Raw genomic sequence first — 17,155 nt, 5'->3', positions numbered from 1 at the left:
TTTCTCATATGTTGTGGGATCTTGAAGTACCATTTTTCTTTTATTTGTTTTATGTATTTTTAGCTGGCCTATGGAGAAAAATTGGATGCCCATTGACTTTTTATAGTCTAGAAATTCAAACAGGATCTTATCATGATAGGATAATATTTTAGTCATATTATAATTGTGTTAGGAGTTGATGTTTGAATATACCTAGTGTTCAGTGTATTAAAATACTCTGATAAGCACTTTGGATTTTTAAAAAATTCAAAAGCATCTGTTCTTTAGAGAGATTTATTTTGCACGTATGCCCTATTGCCAAACAAAAACTTGGATCATCAAGACCTTGGCTTTCCATCTCAGTCAGGTGTTAGGTGTTTATATATGTGGAGATAGATCTCTTTATCTTTCTATGCATTTTGGTTACAGCTCTCTTGTTTAAGTTCAAGGACTTTTATCATGCTGAAAGGTGCTAATTCTTTTATGTAAGAATGTGGTTGTGGAAACAATAAGAGGATGGTGTAGTGAATGGTACACTAGACTTAGATTTATTAAGACTTGCGTTCAAGTCGTGCCTCAGATACTAGCTGTGTGAGCCTTGGTGAGTCATTTGACCTCTCTGTGCCTCCCTTTCCTCATATGTAAAATGTTGGGGTTGGATATGATAGCACCTTAAATTTATGATCCTCTAACCCCTTTCTCTTTTTGTGATTCTCACAGTTGAGCAAAGACAAAGTGAAAAAAAGGTTCACTTTACTGTAGGTTGAATGAATGTTTTTGAAAATTCACCTGAACAATAATCATACAAAATGCATGGTCAGGAAGGCAAGAAATTCCTTATGTGACTTTCAGAAGGATTAAGAAAAGACAGTGAATTACCAACATTTTTTATATGGCCTTTCCTACTATTTAAAAAGTTATAATAAGCAAATGAGATAACAATTTGGGAAATAATTAGCAATTAATGGGGCTTAGTCCAGTAATCTTAAGAGTAGGATGTTTTTTGTGACATGACTGTAGTCAGGGTAAAATTGTATATCTTTAGAATCACTGTATTTTAACTTATGAAGGGGTAATAAATACTTTTGCAAACTGAAGTTATTCTTTGAAAAGTTAGTCCTGTGAAATACTTTTCTGAGTCATGAGAAGATATCTCTAGGTTCCCAACACCTTAATATTTAGTGTCTAAAAATTATTATGAAATACTTGAACTGAGCCAATTTGTAATTGACAAACAATAAAATAAATGACGTAAACTTTTTCATGTAGGATTTTAGAGTTTGAGCTGCAAAGGACCCTAAAGACCATCTAGATCAGTAGTATGAAATAAAAACAGGCCATTCAACCATACGTAAGGGTCCTTGTACACTGCATGATGACTTAGTAAGTCATATTTTAACATTATCTATGTTTTATTGAATTTTTATTCATTTTGTTAAATATATCCCATTTATTTTCTAACCTTATTGTGGGCCACACTTTCCCAGCAGCATGTTTCGCATCTCTCTAGGTTAACCCCTCCCCCCAAATGGGGAAGTTTGCCTAAGGCAGGGGTGGGGAACTTGCAGCTGGAGGCCACATGTGGTCTTCTCCATCTTTGGGTGCAGTCTTTTGACCGAGTTTAAGTTTACAGCACAAATCCTTTTATTATGTCCTTGTATATTTTATGTTTTATTATATCCTTTATTACTAAGGTCTCAAGGGCAATTTGTGACAGAGCCAGGACTGAAATCTTAACGATCTTTCCAGGGTACCTTGCTATTTGTAGTGAATGCATAATCTGTGAACACTTGTTAGGAGAGAAAGAGAGGGGAAAAAAAAAAGACATGTTATGTATGCTTTCTTTATGATTTTTCCCATTAGGAGGTATTTTTTAGTTTAAAAGTATCAAAAATGCCCAGGTTTTCTGTGTGATTAAATACAGTAGGTTGCATATTTATCGTCTAGTTCTGCCCTTCTGATTTCCAGAAGCTCTGTTCTGTAGTTTTTAATGGCTATAACCTAAGAGTTGAAGAAGGAGGTTTCACTTCTTGGCTTTGTTGCTGATGTGTTCTTTGACTTTAGTCTAGTTAATTAACCTCTCCGCAGTTTGTCTCATTGGAAAAGAGAATAATGCCTATTATTACCTTCTCAGCCTGGCTTACTGTGTAGGTAGAAATTAAATGGATTCATTTAATTACTTAAGCTTATCTGTAACTTTGAATGATTTTCTGAAGGTATATGCCTTATTTTTTAAGAACTGCTCAGAGATTGATTAAGGTATGTAGCAACTTTTAGATTCTCCATAAAATTGACAGCTACCAATAATTATCTGTGATGTTCTTGAAAGCTAGTAGTGTATACAGCAGTTAGTAGTTTGTTGTTGTTGTTTTAAATTCCATTTGCATTTAAACAAATTGCAAGATATTTTCTTTTCTTACCAGTGCTGACTGTGAGCCAAATTTCCTTTGTATTCATTGCATAACAGTGGGTTATGCCCCTATGAGAATAATTTTGTGTGAACAGAAGCTTTTTTCCCAAATCATTGAGTGTGTCTTCTGTATATTACTTTGTGATTATAGTAATCACTTGCATGGTATCCTTTTGGGATTGTAGAAAGCTTCTGCTGATTAGGGGAGTTCTAATTATCAAGTGATTCCAGTGTGAAGTTTTAATGTAAGAGGAAGCTGTCAGAGGGAAAGAACATTAAATTTGAAGTCAGAGGACTTCGATTTGAATTCTAGCTCAGTACTAACTCTGCAACCTGGGGCAAGCCTCTTCCTACCTTCTCTGATGTCTGTTTTCTTATCTTTAAATTGGCAATCTTAGTGCCTGCCATGACTGATAGGGCTATTGTAAAAGGCAAATGAGATAATGTGTGTAAAGCACTCTGTAAATTATAAAGCACTATATAAATGTCAGCTATTAAAGGGAAAGAATAGAAGTTAAGGAAACACTTGACTTTTTTTTGCTTTTTTAGGAACAAACATTCCTGGTAAGATCAATATACTTGAAAGTGCTTTGAAAATAAAAGGTATCTAAAGTTATTAATGCTAATTAAGTGATCTGTGGTGGAAAAGAACATGCCTCAGTTAAAGGAACAGCTCTTGTCCATCTGTAATATTTCAGTAATTACCATAGTGTGTTATAAAGGAGAAAGATCTTCTCTTTTTCTCTTTTCTGGTATTTCATACACCGTTGTGGAAGCACTGTGAATCATAAAATATCCTGGTGATGAAACATCACTTGCCTGAAGAAAGATATAATTTTTATTGTAGTTTAAATTTTCTCTGGGTTCTTTTGTTTTGTTTTTAGAGTAACTTGCCTTCAGTTTGATTCCTTTTGGCTTTGGCCTAGTTTTTTAAGGCCTAGTTCTGTGCATCTGTTCCTCTTTATGATCAGTTTAAAAGAAAACTCATATAACAATGTTCGATTCCATTTTATAGTTGGAATGAATGGTTAAAGTTACCAGTGAAATATCCTGACCTGCCTAGGAATGCTCAGGTGGCTCTGACAATATGGGATGTATATGGACCTGGAAAAGCAGTCCCTGTAGGAGGGACAACAGTCTCACTCTTTGGAAAATATGGGTAAGTACTTTCTTTGCCTCACCCTCTGTTAGAATTTTGGCTCCCTTGTCATTGTCTTTGGAGAGGAATGGTGCTTTAAGGCCCAGCATGTGCCTTAGTTGCATGCATGCTGGGAAGTGGATTCAGGCTCAATGCATTTCCTCGTTATTCATGAGAATGAGAAATTACTGAGCCAGAGGTATGCCTCCTCCAGAGTGTCATTGTTTCCCATTTTCTCCTACTCAGGAGGGCTTTGGTTGCCATGGAAAAACAAATGCAAAACCCTATATTACCTTCTATGTCTTATTGACTGACAGCCCTTGAAAAACTGATAAACGGTCCTTTCTAATGGGCTAAAGAGATTTTGGCAGCAGTACTAACCACTTCTCTATATTTTCCCCACCCTAACTTTTTAGAGGTAAAACATTTTGCCTTTTTCAATCTTGGTGTAATCAGTAAGCTACCTATATCATACTGTGGTTCTTGCATTAGTACTTTGTTTCAAGATTTATTCATATTTATTTAGTGTCAAAGTAACCTTGGACAAATGATATTTTCATTTTTTAGGCAGAAAAGAGAAATAAGGGGAAGTGAAATGACCTGCCCATAGTCACAAATTAAGCCTTTGATAATTTATCCTCAGTTAATGTTTCTGGGGCTTCCACTAGGACATACAACAATATGCTAGAGGCAGAACTAAGTTTTTAAAAGTCTAGTCCATCTGCTGGACTTCAGTAATTCTCAGCCTCCTGTAATTTTCTTGGCTTTGACAAATATGTCTATATTTTTAGTTCATTTATTTATACATTTATATATATTTAGTTCATTTATCATAATTCACTTTCCTGGATATGAAATATTATGTGATATTTATTTTCTTTGTATCTTCCCCATGCCTCAATTCACTGATTCCTCTGTTAACATTTTATTGAAAAGAAAAACTACTTTATCTTCCAGTTAATTAAGCTAAAGCATTTTGTTATCCCATTTCAAGATGTTTCTAAAATATGAGAATGCATGATTTGTTTTTCATGGAAATGTAACAGCCACAAGAAATTCTATAGACATAATAGAAGTTAGTATAAGGCAAACTGAACCTACCTTTTACAGTGTTAAGTAAATTAAGTCATTGAGGCTTTCTAAGTCATCTGCCTTTGCTCTTGCCTGGCAAAGATAGTATGAACTGTTCCTAATGTTCCTACTAGGAGTCCTGAACACATCAAGCTATAGATGCAAATGATACCTTTTGGAGACTACATTAGTTCTGAAATATCTACATCACATTTCCTTCCCCTTTATATTCCCGACCCAGTGGGAATGGCATGCTCCTGTGTGACATTGTCACATATTGACATTGCTTTTGTGTGACATTGTGAAGTAGTGTGGATGCTGTCTCATGACCTAGTGCTACTTTGGGATTGATATTTAATTACAGTGGTCTGTAAAGGTTTGGGCAGCACAGTTTCTTTTAAAAGATGTTCCTAAAACATTCAGGACGCTATCAAACAATTGGACACTTAGAGAATATAGAAATATGCTATTTGCTGTTATTTATGTTACATATATGTGTCTGTGTGAGAGATATGTTGTATTTCTTTTTAAAAAGCTGGTTTCCGTTATTAATACTTATTTCTTCACAATTCAGCTACTTTGACTTTAGCAGTTTCTCTTCCATGACTGAGTGTCCAAGCCGAACCAGAGCTTCTCAGTGAACAGCTTAAGAATTACAATAATTTATCAAGATAAGGCCAGGATAACTTCTTTTCCCTGAATGTGAAATGATAGCTTGGAATGTCTCTAAGCAGCCAAAGAATAGATTGATCTTTCAGTTGAGTTGGCCTAGGACCAGAGGCAATCTGCAGAAGATTTCTCCTGCAGATGTTGCTTCGAAATGTGAATTTTGAAGTTAGAGCTGTTGCTACCATAGGACAACTTGGCACTAAGACTGGAGCAGCAGCAGCAGCTGTTGCTGGAGGCTGGGCCTGAGTCTGGAGGAGAGCCCGCCTGCTGTGCCCACTTTTCTGTCCTGCCTGGTAAACTTAATTTCCCAAATGGTCACATTGCTGTGTTCTTCTTCTGGTGTGCCACCTGGAAGCTGGGAAGCTCTGAGCTGAGGCTCCATTAGTGTCACAAGAATGGAGGTGATTTGAGTCGATCATTTTCAGTCAGTTGGCATAATCGCTTCCCCCTGCCTCACATATAGGTGACCCTTAAATCACTTGGTGAATCATTTTCCTCCTAAATATGCTTATTTCTTGTTCACTTGAGTTTAGCTAGTCAGACTACTCAGTGTTGGGAGCTCTTTGTTATTGCAGATACATTCTTTTTTATGTGGCGCTGATAGACTCTAATTTTCAGGTAGAATAGAGAATCATATTTATTGTATGCTATTGCAGAACAGCAAGGAAGTATCTATGTAAATAGCAGTTCTTTATTTTTTTTCCCTTTTTTTCAGATTTTACCTAAAGTTAAATATCCAGAGGTTAGAATCCAAAGGTCATCGTCACTACTTTCTATGTTGGACCTTTAAAGTCCCTGAGATCCAGTCACTATATAGTAGCCTTTGTGGGGCTAGACTTGGCTCTTTTTGTTGTGGAAATCACATGCTAGGTGCCCATTTGTTTTTAGAACTTGGCTACCTAAGGGCGTTATTACTTGAACACATTTTCACAACTAAAAGATTCCAAGGAAATCATTTTAGTCCTCTTTGGAAAATCCATAAGGAATCTATCTCTCTATTATAATGATAGTTAAAATGCGAAGCATGTGGTATATTATATGCATGGCAGGGTCTTTTATTTAAGAGAGGCAACATAGTTTAGTGGAAAGAGCACTGCATTTCAAGTCAGAAAACCCAGATTAGAATCTTGGCTTTGCTACCTATTAGGACAAGGCAGTTGGTTTTGCTGAAGCTTGGTATTCTTAACTGTAAAATGGGGATAAAATAATACCTGCCTGAACTAACTCACTGAGTATATAAATGAGACATTTTTCTTGTAGGAATAATAACCGATAGACACTCTTTTGGAAGTAGAAGAAAATAAATATAAATTATTTAATAGTATGTAACATATCATTTTTTAGGAGTATGCCTTTTTTTTTCAAAAGTACAAAATGTGAAAGTTTATAAGATGCCCTTGTTTAACCTACCTAGTATTTACAAGTGATTTGTGGAATAGGAATCATATATGTCCTAGAAGAAAATTTTTCTAGTCTTTTTTTAAGGTGAAATACATTTGTAGGCTGTCAATGGTTGAAAGGGAAAACAAACCAATATTAAGTTAGTGGTATAATATGGCAGCCTAATTTTCCAAAATCCTTTGAGTCCTGCTAGCTGGCTTATTCCATTGTTACAGTCTAGTTTTGAAGTAGCTTCCCAAATGGAAAATGATAATTAGAAGGGAGTAGGTATATTTCATTTTGGTATAATAATTCTAAGTTTGGTAGATACTTCATTGTTTTATTAGAACTGTGGCTTTGTCTCTACATCCCTTTGATAGGTGTAGAAAGCAAGCCATCTATAGCTTCATCCCTTTTGATTCTTGTCCATTATCATGTCCTTTGAGGATTTATGGAATGATACACTAGAAGGTTTCCTCTGGATCTTTTAATATTTTGTAGATATTAGTATTAATATTTGAGTTGTCTGTTATTCTTCACCCTTAACACATGAGTGGTACACAGGCTTTTCTAGTCATATGTTCCACCATTAGATTTAGGGTGAATTTTGATAAGAAGCACCGTCTTTTGTTTTGGGAGTTGGAATAAATACGTTCAAATCACCCCAATTACATGTTTATTTCCTTTAAAATGTTACCACTGTGATATTTCAGAAAGTTTGTGATTTCATCTGAATGGGTTTTTCCTCTGCTCGCAAAGATTGTGAAGCCTCTACATCTTAGTACATATTTTTTATCAGTTGCAGTAACTAAAAAAAAATCGTCACCTGATGGTCTGCCTTGGTGAATGCTTCCTTGAGGAAGGAGAAAAATAGCTATATATATTTAGTAAGAAGAATTAATTTTTTCATTAACAGCTACACATTAAGCACCTAATATTTTCAGAGTACTCTTATTTTTCAAGTTGAATTGCAAAAATAAGACAAGACCTGTATCCTCATGAACTTCAAATGTAGCGAATGCTCAAATACTTTGAATTTTCATTTCATCTCCTTTAACCATCATACTTTTTACATTGGGTAAAATATTGAACTGGATGACCATTGAAGGTCCTTCCTACTTTAAGGTGCTATAATTGTAGGGAAAGAACTGAGTTTGGAGTCCGAGAATCTGTTTTGAATCCCAGGTCTGTTTTCTGTGTGACCTAGAGCAAATCACCTGACTTCTTTGGGTCTTAATTTAACCATTTCTAAAAAGGGGAGGTTAGAATAGACTAGAGGATTTCTCTGTGATAAAATGCATATAGATGCCCCTTCTGCCACGTGTACACATGCATTCTCTTTAGTATTAGCCAAGCCTTTGGTTTTTAAATGAAATATCCATGCCCATAGAGGGGGAAAATGGCATGTGAAAAACTATGGCTGTTACATGATTTGTGATTGCTTTGTTAATTGCTTTACAACTCACTATGGACCTAAAAGCTTGGCAGTAGAGACACACTTTTTTCTCGGTGCTTAGGAATTTAAACTTTGCCATAATCATCTGCATTCATTTATTTCCTCTACTGATACATGCCCCTTTCCCTTAGCATGTTCCGCCAGGGAATGCACGACTTGAAAGTCTGGCCTAATGTTGAAGCAGATGGATCTGAACCTACAAAAACTCCTGGCAGGACAAGCAGCACTCTCTCAGAGGACCAGATGAGTCGATTAGCTAAGGTAAAGAAGAAATAATTAGAACAGGTGGGAAGCTCTTTACTATGTCTTGCTTAAAGGAGTATTATTAATTCTAAGACAGACTTCAAAATATAGGTAAATGTGGAAAAACTTTTGGTGATCAAGAGTTACATATTAGGGTCCTTTTTCTTATTTTACTGTACCTTTAAGGATGCAAATGTTCCAAATTTGATACCCATTTTGGTTTTAGAAGTTAGAGAAATGTCTCCCTTTTCCCTTCCAAATGTATTTTCTTAATCTAATAGTTAGATTCTAAATTACTTATAATAAGTTGTATACTTAATACTGCATCTCATAATTGCTATTTTTAAATTCCTCTCTAAACTTAGAGGGAGGGGATAAGTCCTTTCCAGCTTTGAGATTCTAGATTCTAAGTATGTGTATCCCAGCACCTGGCACAGCGTCTTGTACATAGAAGGAGTTTATTACTTGATGAAATGAATTTAAATCAAGCAAACTGAATAAATAATTTAAAATGTTTACTTCATGTATGCAAGGCACTGTGAACTAGGTGCTGTTTAAGGCCCTCTTGACTTTTGTTTGGGAAGAAAATTTCCACAGACTGATCTGCTAGCATGTTACTTTTACATCCTATCATTGGTATAGATGACTCTTTTTGTTTGGAGAAAGCTTCTATACCAGGTGGTGTTAAAGTAGTTTTTCATCCTGGTACTTCAAGGTTCATATGGAAGAAGCCTTAATCATGAAGAATGAGATCTTGAATTGGTTAGTATTTGTGCTTCATCTTGAAATTTTTGTTGACTACTCCACTTAATTGTGTTTCTCTTTTATGGAAAATGATACCATAGCCACCTAATGATTGAACATTTTATTTAATATACTGTTGTCAGCTTTAAAAATTTGGTTGTCAGCTTGCATGTTCAAGGCAAACATTTTGAGATTTTGTTTGTTCTTGAACAAGGGGGATAGAAAGTTCTTAAGCTGTAAACTTGTCCACCTTCTCTTCCAGTGATTTATCATGGCAATAAACTAACTTTTCATTTAATCTACTCTATGTGTCTTTTATCAAGCTAGCTAACCTTGAGTTTCTAATAGAAAACTCATTAGAATCTGCTCCTTTATTACCTTCAGCCACTGTAATGTGGACAAGGTTGAATCTCAAGTACAATATGGGTATAGTGTATGTTGAAACAAAACCTCTTAAATTGTTTCTAGAGATCAGCACTATGATCCATGTTATGAGTAAAGTTCTAAATCTCAGGTCTTTGAGGGGAAAAGGACAAGGAAGAGAAAGAGACTGTTCTATAATTGCCCCATTAATACATTTTGTTTCTATATGAAAAGAATTATTTAGGCTCTCGTATGAAATGTTCCTAATTATTTTTGATGAAAAGATCTGTACTAATTTATTATAACAGCCAGCAATGTGACTTTTTCCCCAACTCCGTTTGCAGAATGCAAGTGTTTATGTTTCTGCTATGGTGCTATTGTGTGTTTATTTATTTATTTATGTTTTTGGAGTTGTGTTAAAATGTGACCAGACTTCAGAATTTTGACTCTCTTTCTAAAGTTTCTTAACATTTTAATACTTAGCAATATTCTTATTTTTATATGTTTGGTATATTAGAATTCTTATAAATTGTGTGTGTGTGTGTGTGTGTGTGTGTGTGTGAGAGAGAGAGAGAGAGAGAGAGAGAGAGACAGAGAGAGACAGAGACAGAGAGAGACAGAGACAGAGAGAGACAGAGACAGAGAGAACTGGCTAGCTGGAGACTTCTGGGGGAAGTCTACCGATGTTTCATTAAGTAATAAATCTTATACACCTCATTTGCTCAGTCTATAAATAGGAATGAATACATATACACACACACACACTCACACACACACACAATTTCTGGTGCTGATTGGAGTCATGTACTTGCCAATATATCTTGTCCCTACTAGTAATATGCTTTTTTAAAATTTCTAAACTGATTGAAGACTTCAGATTATGCTGTGCTGTTATACCCTTCATTACTATTAAGTGATGTCCTCTAGAAACTAAAATGAAACTATCAAAACCAATAATTACTTCTTTAGGGAAAAAAAAAATGCTTCATGAATGCAGTGCTGCTGAAAGTCTTGCTCTCTTTCTCTTTGAGGAATATTTCTTGGTATTTTTGACCAGCTGTTTCATTGGTTCTTAAACGCAGGACTTGATCATGCTCTCTGAGGTTTTAGAGAGACAAAATTTCTCCTTTCCTAGAAAAAGTTGTTTTCAAAAATAATTTTCTTTGGTTAAAATCAATATATAGAGCTTTATTCACAATTTTCACTATGCCTTTAAATATATTATCTTGTTTGATTTTCACAATAAACCTGTCAGGCAAGTATTAGTACTGAACTTGTAATTAGGAAGTCTTAGTTGATGTTGCCACTACCTCTACTACTACCACCAATAGTGAGAACTTTTATAGTGCTTTAAAGTTTGTGAAACACTTTTCCAAATGGGGAAACCAAGGTTGGCAGAGGCTAAGTGACTTGCTCAGGGTCATATAGCTGGTTATTATCTGAGGCTGGATTTGTACTCAGGTCTTTCTAACTCTGTGACTCTAATTTTCCTTTCAGAAAAGTGTTTATTAGACAGTCAGTCAGACAGTCGGTATATTCAGATTCTTGGTGGTTTTGCGAATTCGTCTAACTAACCATATTGAAAAATAATTTGGAAATATACAAGAAAAGTCCCCAGATTGCTTATCTTTGACCCAACCATACTGTGCATATATCCCAAGGAGAGCAGTGGCAAAAAAAAAAGAAGAGTCCAACACATGAGCACTCATGGTGGGAGCCAAAAAAAACCAAAACAAAACAGAGTGAGTGCCCATTAGTTGGGAAATGGCTAAGCAAAACGTAGTATATGACTCATCAAGTATCATTGTACCATAAGAAACCAGAACCAACACTAACATATAAACTCAAAATGATTGCAGTAACCAATCTTGGTTCCAGGGAGAGGAGGAGAAATCATGCCTTCATCATCTTGGTAGAGGGGTAGGCACTGTGGATGTGGAATGATTTACAGTCAATTTTTCATTTGGGTTTTGCTAAGATTTTTATGATACAAGAGAAGATTCAGCAGGGGAGAGGTATCATTGGAAAACTATTCTGATATTTAAAAAAATGAACTAAACTTACTGACAGGAAAAACAAACTCATATAATCATCCTTGAATTCTGCCATTGTCCTACTGCCAATTTTTATCTATTTTTGGGAGCTTTTGCCTGCTGGTAAATATGGTTTGATAGCTCTATGTATGCTTTTAGCTCTGTCCAATTTTCCATTAAAGGATTACTTTTTCTGATATGATTGTCAAAACCTTTTCCTGAGTATTAAACTCTACATGTCCAAAATGAAAGTCATACTATTTGCTGCCAAATTTATCCCTTTTCCAGCTTTCCCCATTTCTTTTGATAGCACTATCATTTTAGTAGTCCAGATTACAACCTTTGAGTCAACCTTGATTTATTTTTCCTCCTCAGCTCCCATATCTAATGAGTGGCCAAATCTTGTTGTTTCTACTTCCACATGTGTGCGCTCTCTCTGTCTCAACCATTTTCTTCTCTTCACCCACACAGCCTGTATCCTTGTTCAGAGACTTTTAGTTCAACTTCTGGGAGTCTTTCTGTCTTTCTTTTTGCAGATTTGTGATTTTCCTTTTCATAAAAATTTTTGGTGTTTACATCAGGGAGAATCTGATTTATTAAGTGAATTATATTACAGTGTATATTATCTTAGTTTCTGGCTGTAATGAATATAATTGCGTTTTAGAGTACATTGGTAAATTCCTGAAGTTGTTTCAGTTAACTTAGTAACTTAGGTGTGTTTTCCTTGGGAAAATACCCTTCATTGTGACCTTTAGATTTGATGCAGTCAATGGCTTTGTGTGGAAGAACAGTAGAATTGTTCTACCATAAAGCTAGATCTTCATTACTGGTTTGGGGAGTAGCACTAGAGTATTACCTGTGGCAAAATTATATATAACCAACATATTTATGTATTGTAGGATTTGGCTGTCTTGGTCTGTGTGTAGAATGGACTAATCAAATAACTCACATAAAACTCAAAGTGTTCTCATTGCTTTGGTACTTCCCTTCAGGATGTAAATCAGAACCCACCCATGTCTGCCTGACTCATGTGACTTTTGTCCATGTTCTTCCAAAAGTTTGCCTTTGGGAGGCTGACAGTACTAGTAGGTTACTCAGAACGTATCTTTCCATGTGACCAGACCATCTTTTCTTCCCAACATACAATTCCTTGATGATATCCTTAATGCCAGTTCTTTTAGAGTTAGCCTTGGTAACATTGTAGCCTATTCATGTCCACCATTCACCCTGCTTGTCCTCTTGAGAGGCTGCTCTTGAGGGTATTGGAGACAGTGGTGTGTTATTCCATATTTTACTGCCATAAACAGCACCAGTAAAATGTAAGTATTGAAAAGATGGATGGGTCTTTGCTTTCATGGGAAGTTTGGGTCAGTAAAAAGGAAGCGGCATCATCATCTACATGAAAAAAGCATCGCAGAGCTATAGGGTTGCCTAAATTTTATACTATGTATAGTTTTTATTAATTTGGACTATTTGATTTGGTTTTTGCTTGCTATTTGAGTAATGATGGACATTAGAGAATCCTTTGGAAGCAGTTTATACCTAATGCTATATGGTCGAATCTTTATCAGTAACTATTGAATCGTTTACTGTTGTCTAAGGCTGTCAAAAACTTTTGGTTCTGTCTTGAGACCTACTATCACAAGTGGACTAAATTAATTTTTGCCATCTTCAGATTGAGCCCTAAAAGCTTATTGATTTATGTTCTAATCTTATTACACGAACCAACATCAACATCTATCTATAGGGCTGGCCCTAGATATCTCCACTTTCATGAACATATACTTTAAATTCTTTTGAGAAGATAGGGACAGGAAGAAGAAACTAATTTTCTGAATCACATAGTAATAGACTTTTGGGGCTACATGAAACTCAGACATTGTTTTGTGCAGTTGAAGGTCTAGGTTGTAAGCCTACTGAGTAGTATTTTTGGGGTGTTTGTGTGTGTGTGTTTGTGGATGTGTTTTTGTAGATGTACACAGTAAAAGCACAGTTATCTCAGTATTTCATATAGAATTCTTGCTTATTCTTCCCTCACAGAGCTGTGTCAAAAAGGGGCCAAACTTAAGAGGAAACATTTTACATTTATTTAGTGATAGAGTCATATTTACAGGTGTCAATAAGCAGTTTTCTTTTTTAGTTCTTAATACTCATTTATTTATTTTTTAGATACTTATTAAATACTTGTCTGACAAGAAAAGATGTGGTGTACTAGAAAAAGCACCAATCTAGTAATCAGGATATCTAGATTCATAGTGCTTACTGCACTAGTGGATAGTTCTCTAACCATGACCAAGGGGCTTAACATTCTGAGCCTCATGGATAACTCATAATTCATAGAGTTGCACGTGGGAAGGGTGGGACTTCAGAAGCCATCTAGTACAACTCTCATATTTATAGATAAGGAAATTGAGGCCCAGAGTACTTACGTGACTTGCCCAGAGTCACAAGTGGTCTGGTTATTCTGACTTCATATTTTCTACATATCCTGTGTTTGGGAGGATGAAGTAAAGTAATGGAAATATTTGAAAAATTCTTTCAAAATGTTAAAATGTCTATAAACATAAGGGATTATTTATCCATTAAAACTCTTCCCTTTTGTGTTTTTGTCTCCCTCATCTATCACTACTCTACTTTTCCAGTATATGCTTATTTTGTAGGTACTATTTTTTGGCCCTTTGTGGAGTAGAGTGCAGATTTGATACTCTTTCCCTCCCTCCCCCTGCCCCTTGAAAATGTGTCTGCCCTCCCATTAAATCTGATAATACATGATTAGTTCCCCAAGCAGTTTCGTGGACATGTTATTATTTGATTCTTAGGGATTCTTTCGATTTAATAGCTTTTCAGACCCCATACTGTTTAATTCTTGGAGACTTCAGGGATGGAGGCTCAATAATTATGCCATTATTTCTGTGACAGTATGCTGCCCTTCAGTGCTTTGTATTATGACTGTTTGTGAATTCCATAGAAATAAATCCCTGGGCCTAGAAAGAAAAGAATGAAGCATTTGCTACTTTCTTGACCTGTCTCTTTCTTGGGATAGGCACCCTAGTGAGGATTACTTCTTCAGAACCAATTTCAAAACAGATTGTAGTGCTGTTACCCTGCTGTTTAACAGAATGCATATTTTCTATCTGGAAAGATCTAGGTCACTGACATTTCTAATTTATAAAGAAATACAAGCTGTCATGACAGAAATAAATCACACATCATCATTCTTTCATGAGTTTTACTTTTGGTGGTAACCTTTAATTTTTATGGAAAGATGACTCAGCTGGAGATGACCAGTGCCTATTCCAAATTTGAACGAAATTTTTATCATAACTCTTTTGGGCAAGCTTGGCAGTGTGCTCAGTGAGATCAAAGAAGACATATAAACCTTGATATGTGTACATTTTTTGTACTTTTTACTTTTTTTTAACTTTTTTTTTTTTTGGCTAGGCAATGGGGTTAAGTGACTTGCCCAGGGTCACACAGCTAGTAAGTGTTATGTTTCTGAGGCCGGCTTTGAACTCAGGTCTTCTGAATCCAGGGCCAGTGCTCTATGCACTGCGCCACCTAGCTGCCCCATACTTTTACTTTTTAAAATATTTAAAGTATCCATTATCCCATTTGACTTGAACTTCACAACAGTTCTGTGAAATAGGGGACATATTTTTTATATCCATTTTACCTATTGGAAAACTTTAATACCGAGAGAGGTTAAGTGACTCGCCTAAAAATCCCATAGTCATTGGTGAAGTTAGCACTATAATAAGTCTTGACCTCCTAGTCCATTGTTCTTTTCTTGATTCAATTTAATTTAATAAGTGTTTATTGACAGCCTCCTATGTGTAAGGTACCATGTTAGGCAATATAGGGGTTATAAAGATGAGTAAAATAATCTCTTTACTTAGAGGACTTAGAGAATTTTGTAAGATAAATGCATACATACTTTTAGTATAGGATAGAGTGTAATAAGTTCCATAGTAGGTGGACATTCAGGGGGAACAGCACAAGTAAAGGCTTGGAGGGGGGTAGGTCAGGACAGTGACTTAATCTGGTTTAATTGGAATGAATTGCATGTGAAAAGGGGAAAAAAAGGTCATATTATGGAGGGCCTTTAATGTAAAGGTTTTTGTTTTGGGTTTTGGTTTTGCATCCCCTAAATGTTTCTGTGTCCCTTTCCTTCCCCACCTCCCAGAGAGCTATGATATAAAACACATAAACTTTAAAGAAAAAAGAGAAAGAAGAGGAAAAAAAATTAGCAGAACTGACCAGTAACTGAAAAATTCTTAAAATTCTTAAAACCAGTGCACTTTTCAAGGAGATCCCTTGATCTCCTCCATCTGCAAAGGAGTAGGGGGAGGTATCTTTTCATCTCTCTTCTTTGAGGCTGTGCTTATTTTTTGTTAATGTGGTGACGTTCATTGTTTGTAGCTATTGTTCTTTACAATTTTCATTACTGTAGTCATTGTATGTATTGTTTTCTTGGCTTTGCTTCACTTTGAACGTTTGATGAAGTCTTTCCATATTTTTCTGTATTCTTCATATTTCTCATTTCTTAAGTCTCAGCAACACTCCATTATGTCTGTGTACCACAGTTTGTTTAGCCATTCCTCAGTCAGTGGGGATCTGCTTTGTTTCTAGTTCTTTGCTACCATAAAAACTGTTGCAATAAATATTTTGATGTATGTGAGGTTTTTTTCCTTTTTATCAGTGACTTCCTTGAGATACATGCCTAGTAGTGGAATCTATGAGCCAAATGCCATGGGCATTTTAGTTACTTTATTTGTGTAATTCCTACTTCCTTTTCAAAATGTTCCGGCTTATTCTTTCCCAGAATCTCAGTTTTCTCCATTTAAAAAAATTACGTTTCTTTTAAAATGCTTTCTTTTTCTTTTATAGCTCACCAAGGCTCATCGACAGGGCCACATGGTCAAAGTGGATTGGCTGGATAGATTGACATTTAGAGAAATAGAAATGATTAATGAGGTGAGTCATCCTCCTTATATTCTTATTAATATGTAACTTGTTAATTAAATCTTAAACAACAAAAGCAATTAAACTTTATTTCTTATGTTTAAAATATGTATGGTTGTGTGTATATAAATACAGATATACACAAATGTAAGTGTGTATGTGTCTTTATACACATATACACACTTTTTTTCTTGCATATCTTTTCATGAAAGTTTAGGGCTAAGCAGCTTGCATTCATAGTAGATTGTATCTTATTTTCAAAATATGTTTTTTGATGGTTTTTCTATTCATGCATCTTTTAGGAGAGTGGGGTCTTGGGTAGCTGGGCATCCTGCATACGTGAGGATGTCCTATGTTGTCCTTTTAGAACTTGGTACCTGGAAAACTTTGTGGGACACCTGTGACTTCTCTGACTTTAGAACCAAGAAGAGGACAGTATATGTCATAGGTATCTCACATCACAGAAATTTCTGTAAAGTTTAGTATTTGTATCCTACTTACTCGTTTGCATTCTAAATAAGCTTAGATTACTATCGTTGTCTTCATGGTCCTACTCACTTCAGACACTTTGATCCAACTTTAGAATCCTTACTGTTCAAATAAGATGCTGCCTGTTTTCTAGACTATTTACAGAAATCTAACAGTTCTTAAAATATTACAAAGACGATGTGCATATGAGTATGGAGTGGAAAAGTCTTATCAAAGGA

The 17,155-nt window shown here is 35.4% G+C and overlaps 1 protein-coding gene across 1 annotated transcript in view; it reads left to right on the top strand.

Annotated features, from left to right (window-relative positions):
• Positions 1-17,155, top strand: part of PIK3C3 (phosphatidylinositol 3-kinase catalytic subunit type 3) — a 190,483-nt gene that overhangs the window by 3,463 nt on the left and 169,865 nt on the right. The window contains exons 3-5 of the mRNA XM_020985729.2: positions 3,405-3,548; positions 8,235-8,364; positions 16,374-16,460. Coding sequence (XP_020841388.1) covers positions 3,405-3,548; positions 8,235-8,364; positions 16,374-16,460 — 361 coding nt within the window. The remainder of the gene's footprint in view (positions 1-3,404; positions 3,549-8,234; positions 8,365-16,373; positions 16,461-17,155) is intronic.

The sequence above is a fragment of the Phascolarctos cinereus genome, unplaced genomic scaffold (genome assembly GCF_003287225.1).
Source record: "Phascolarctos cinereus isolate Bilbo 61053 unplaced genomic scaffold, phaCin_HiC Scaffold_4;HRSCAF=312, whole genome shotgun sequence".
Classification (NCBI taxonomy): Eukaryota; Metazoa; Chordata; class Mammalia; order Diprotodontia; family Phascolarctidae; genus Phascolarctos; species Phascolarctos cinereus.
Note: the sequence above shows the minus strand (reverse complement) of the source record. Positions and strands in the feature narration are given on the sequence as shown.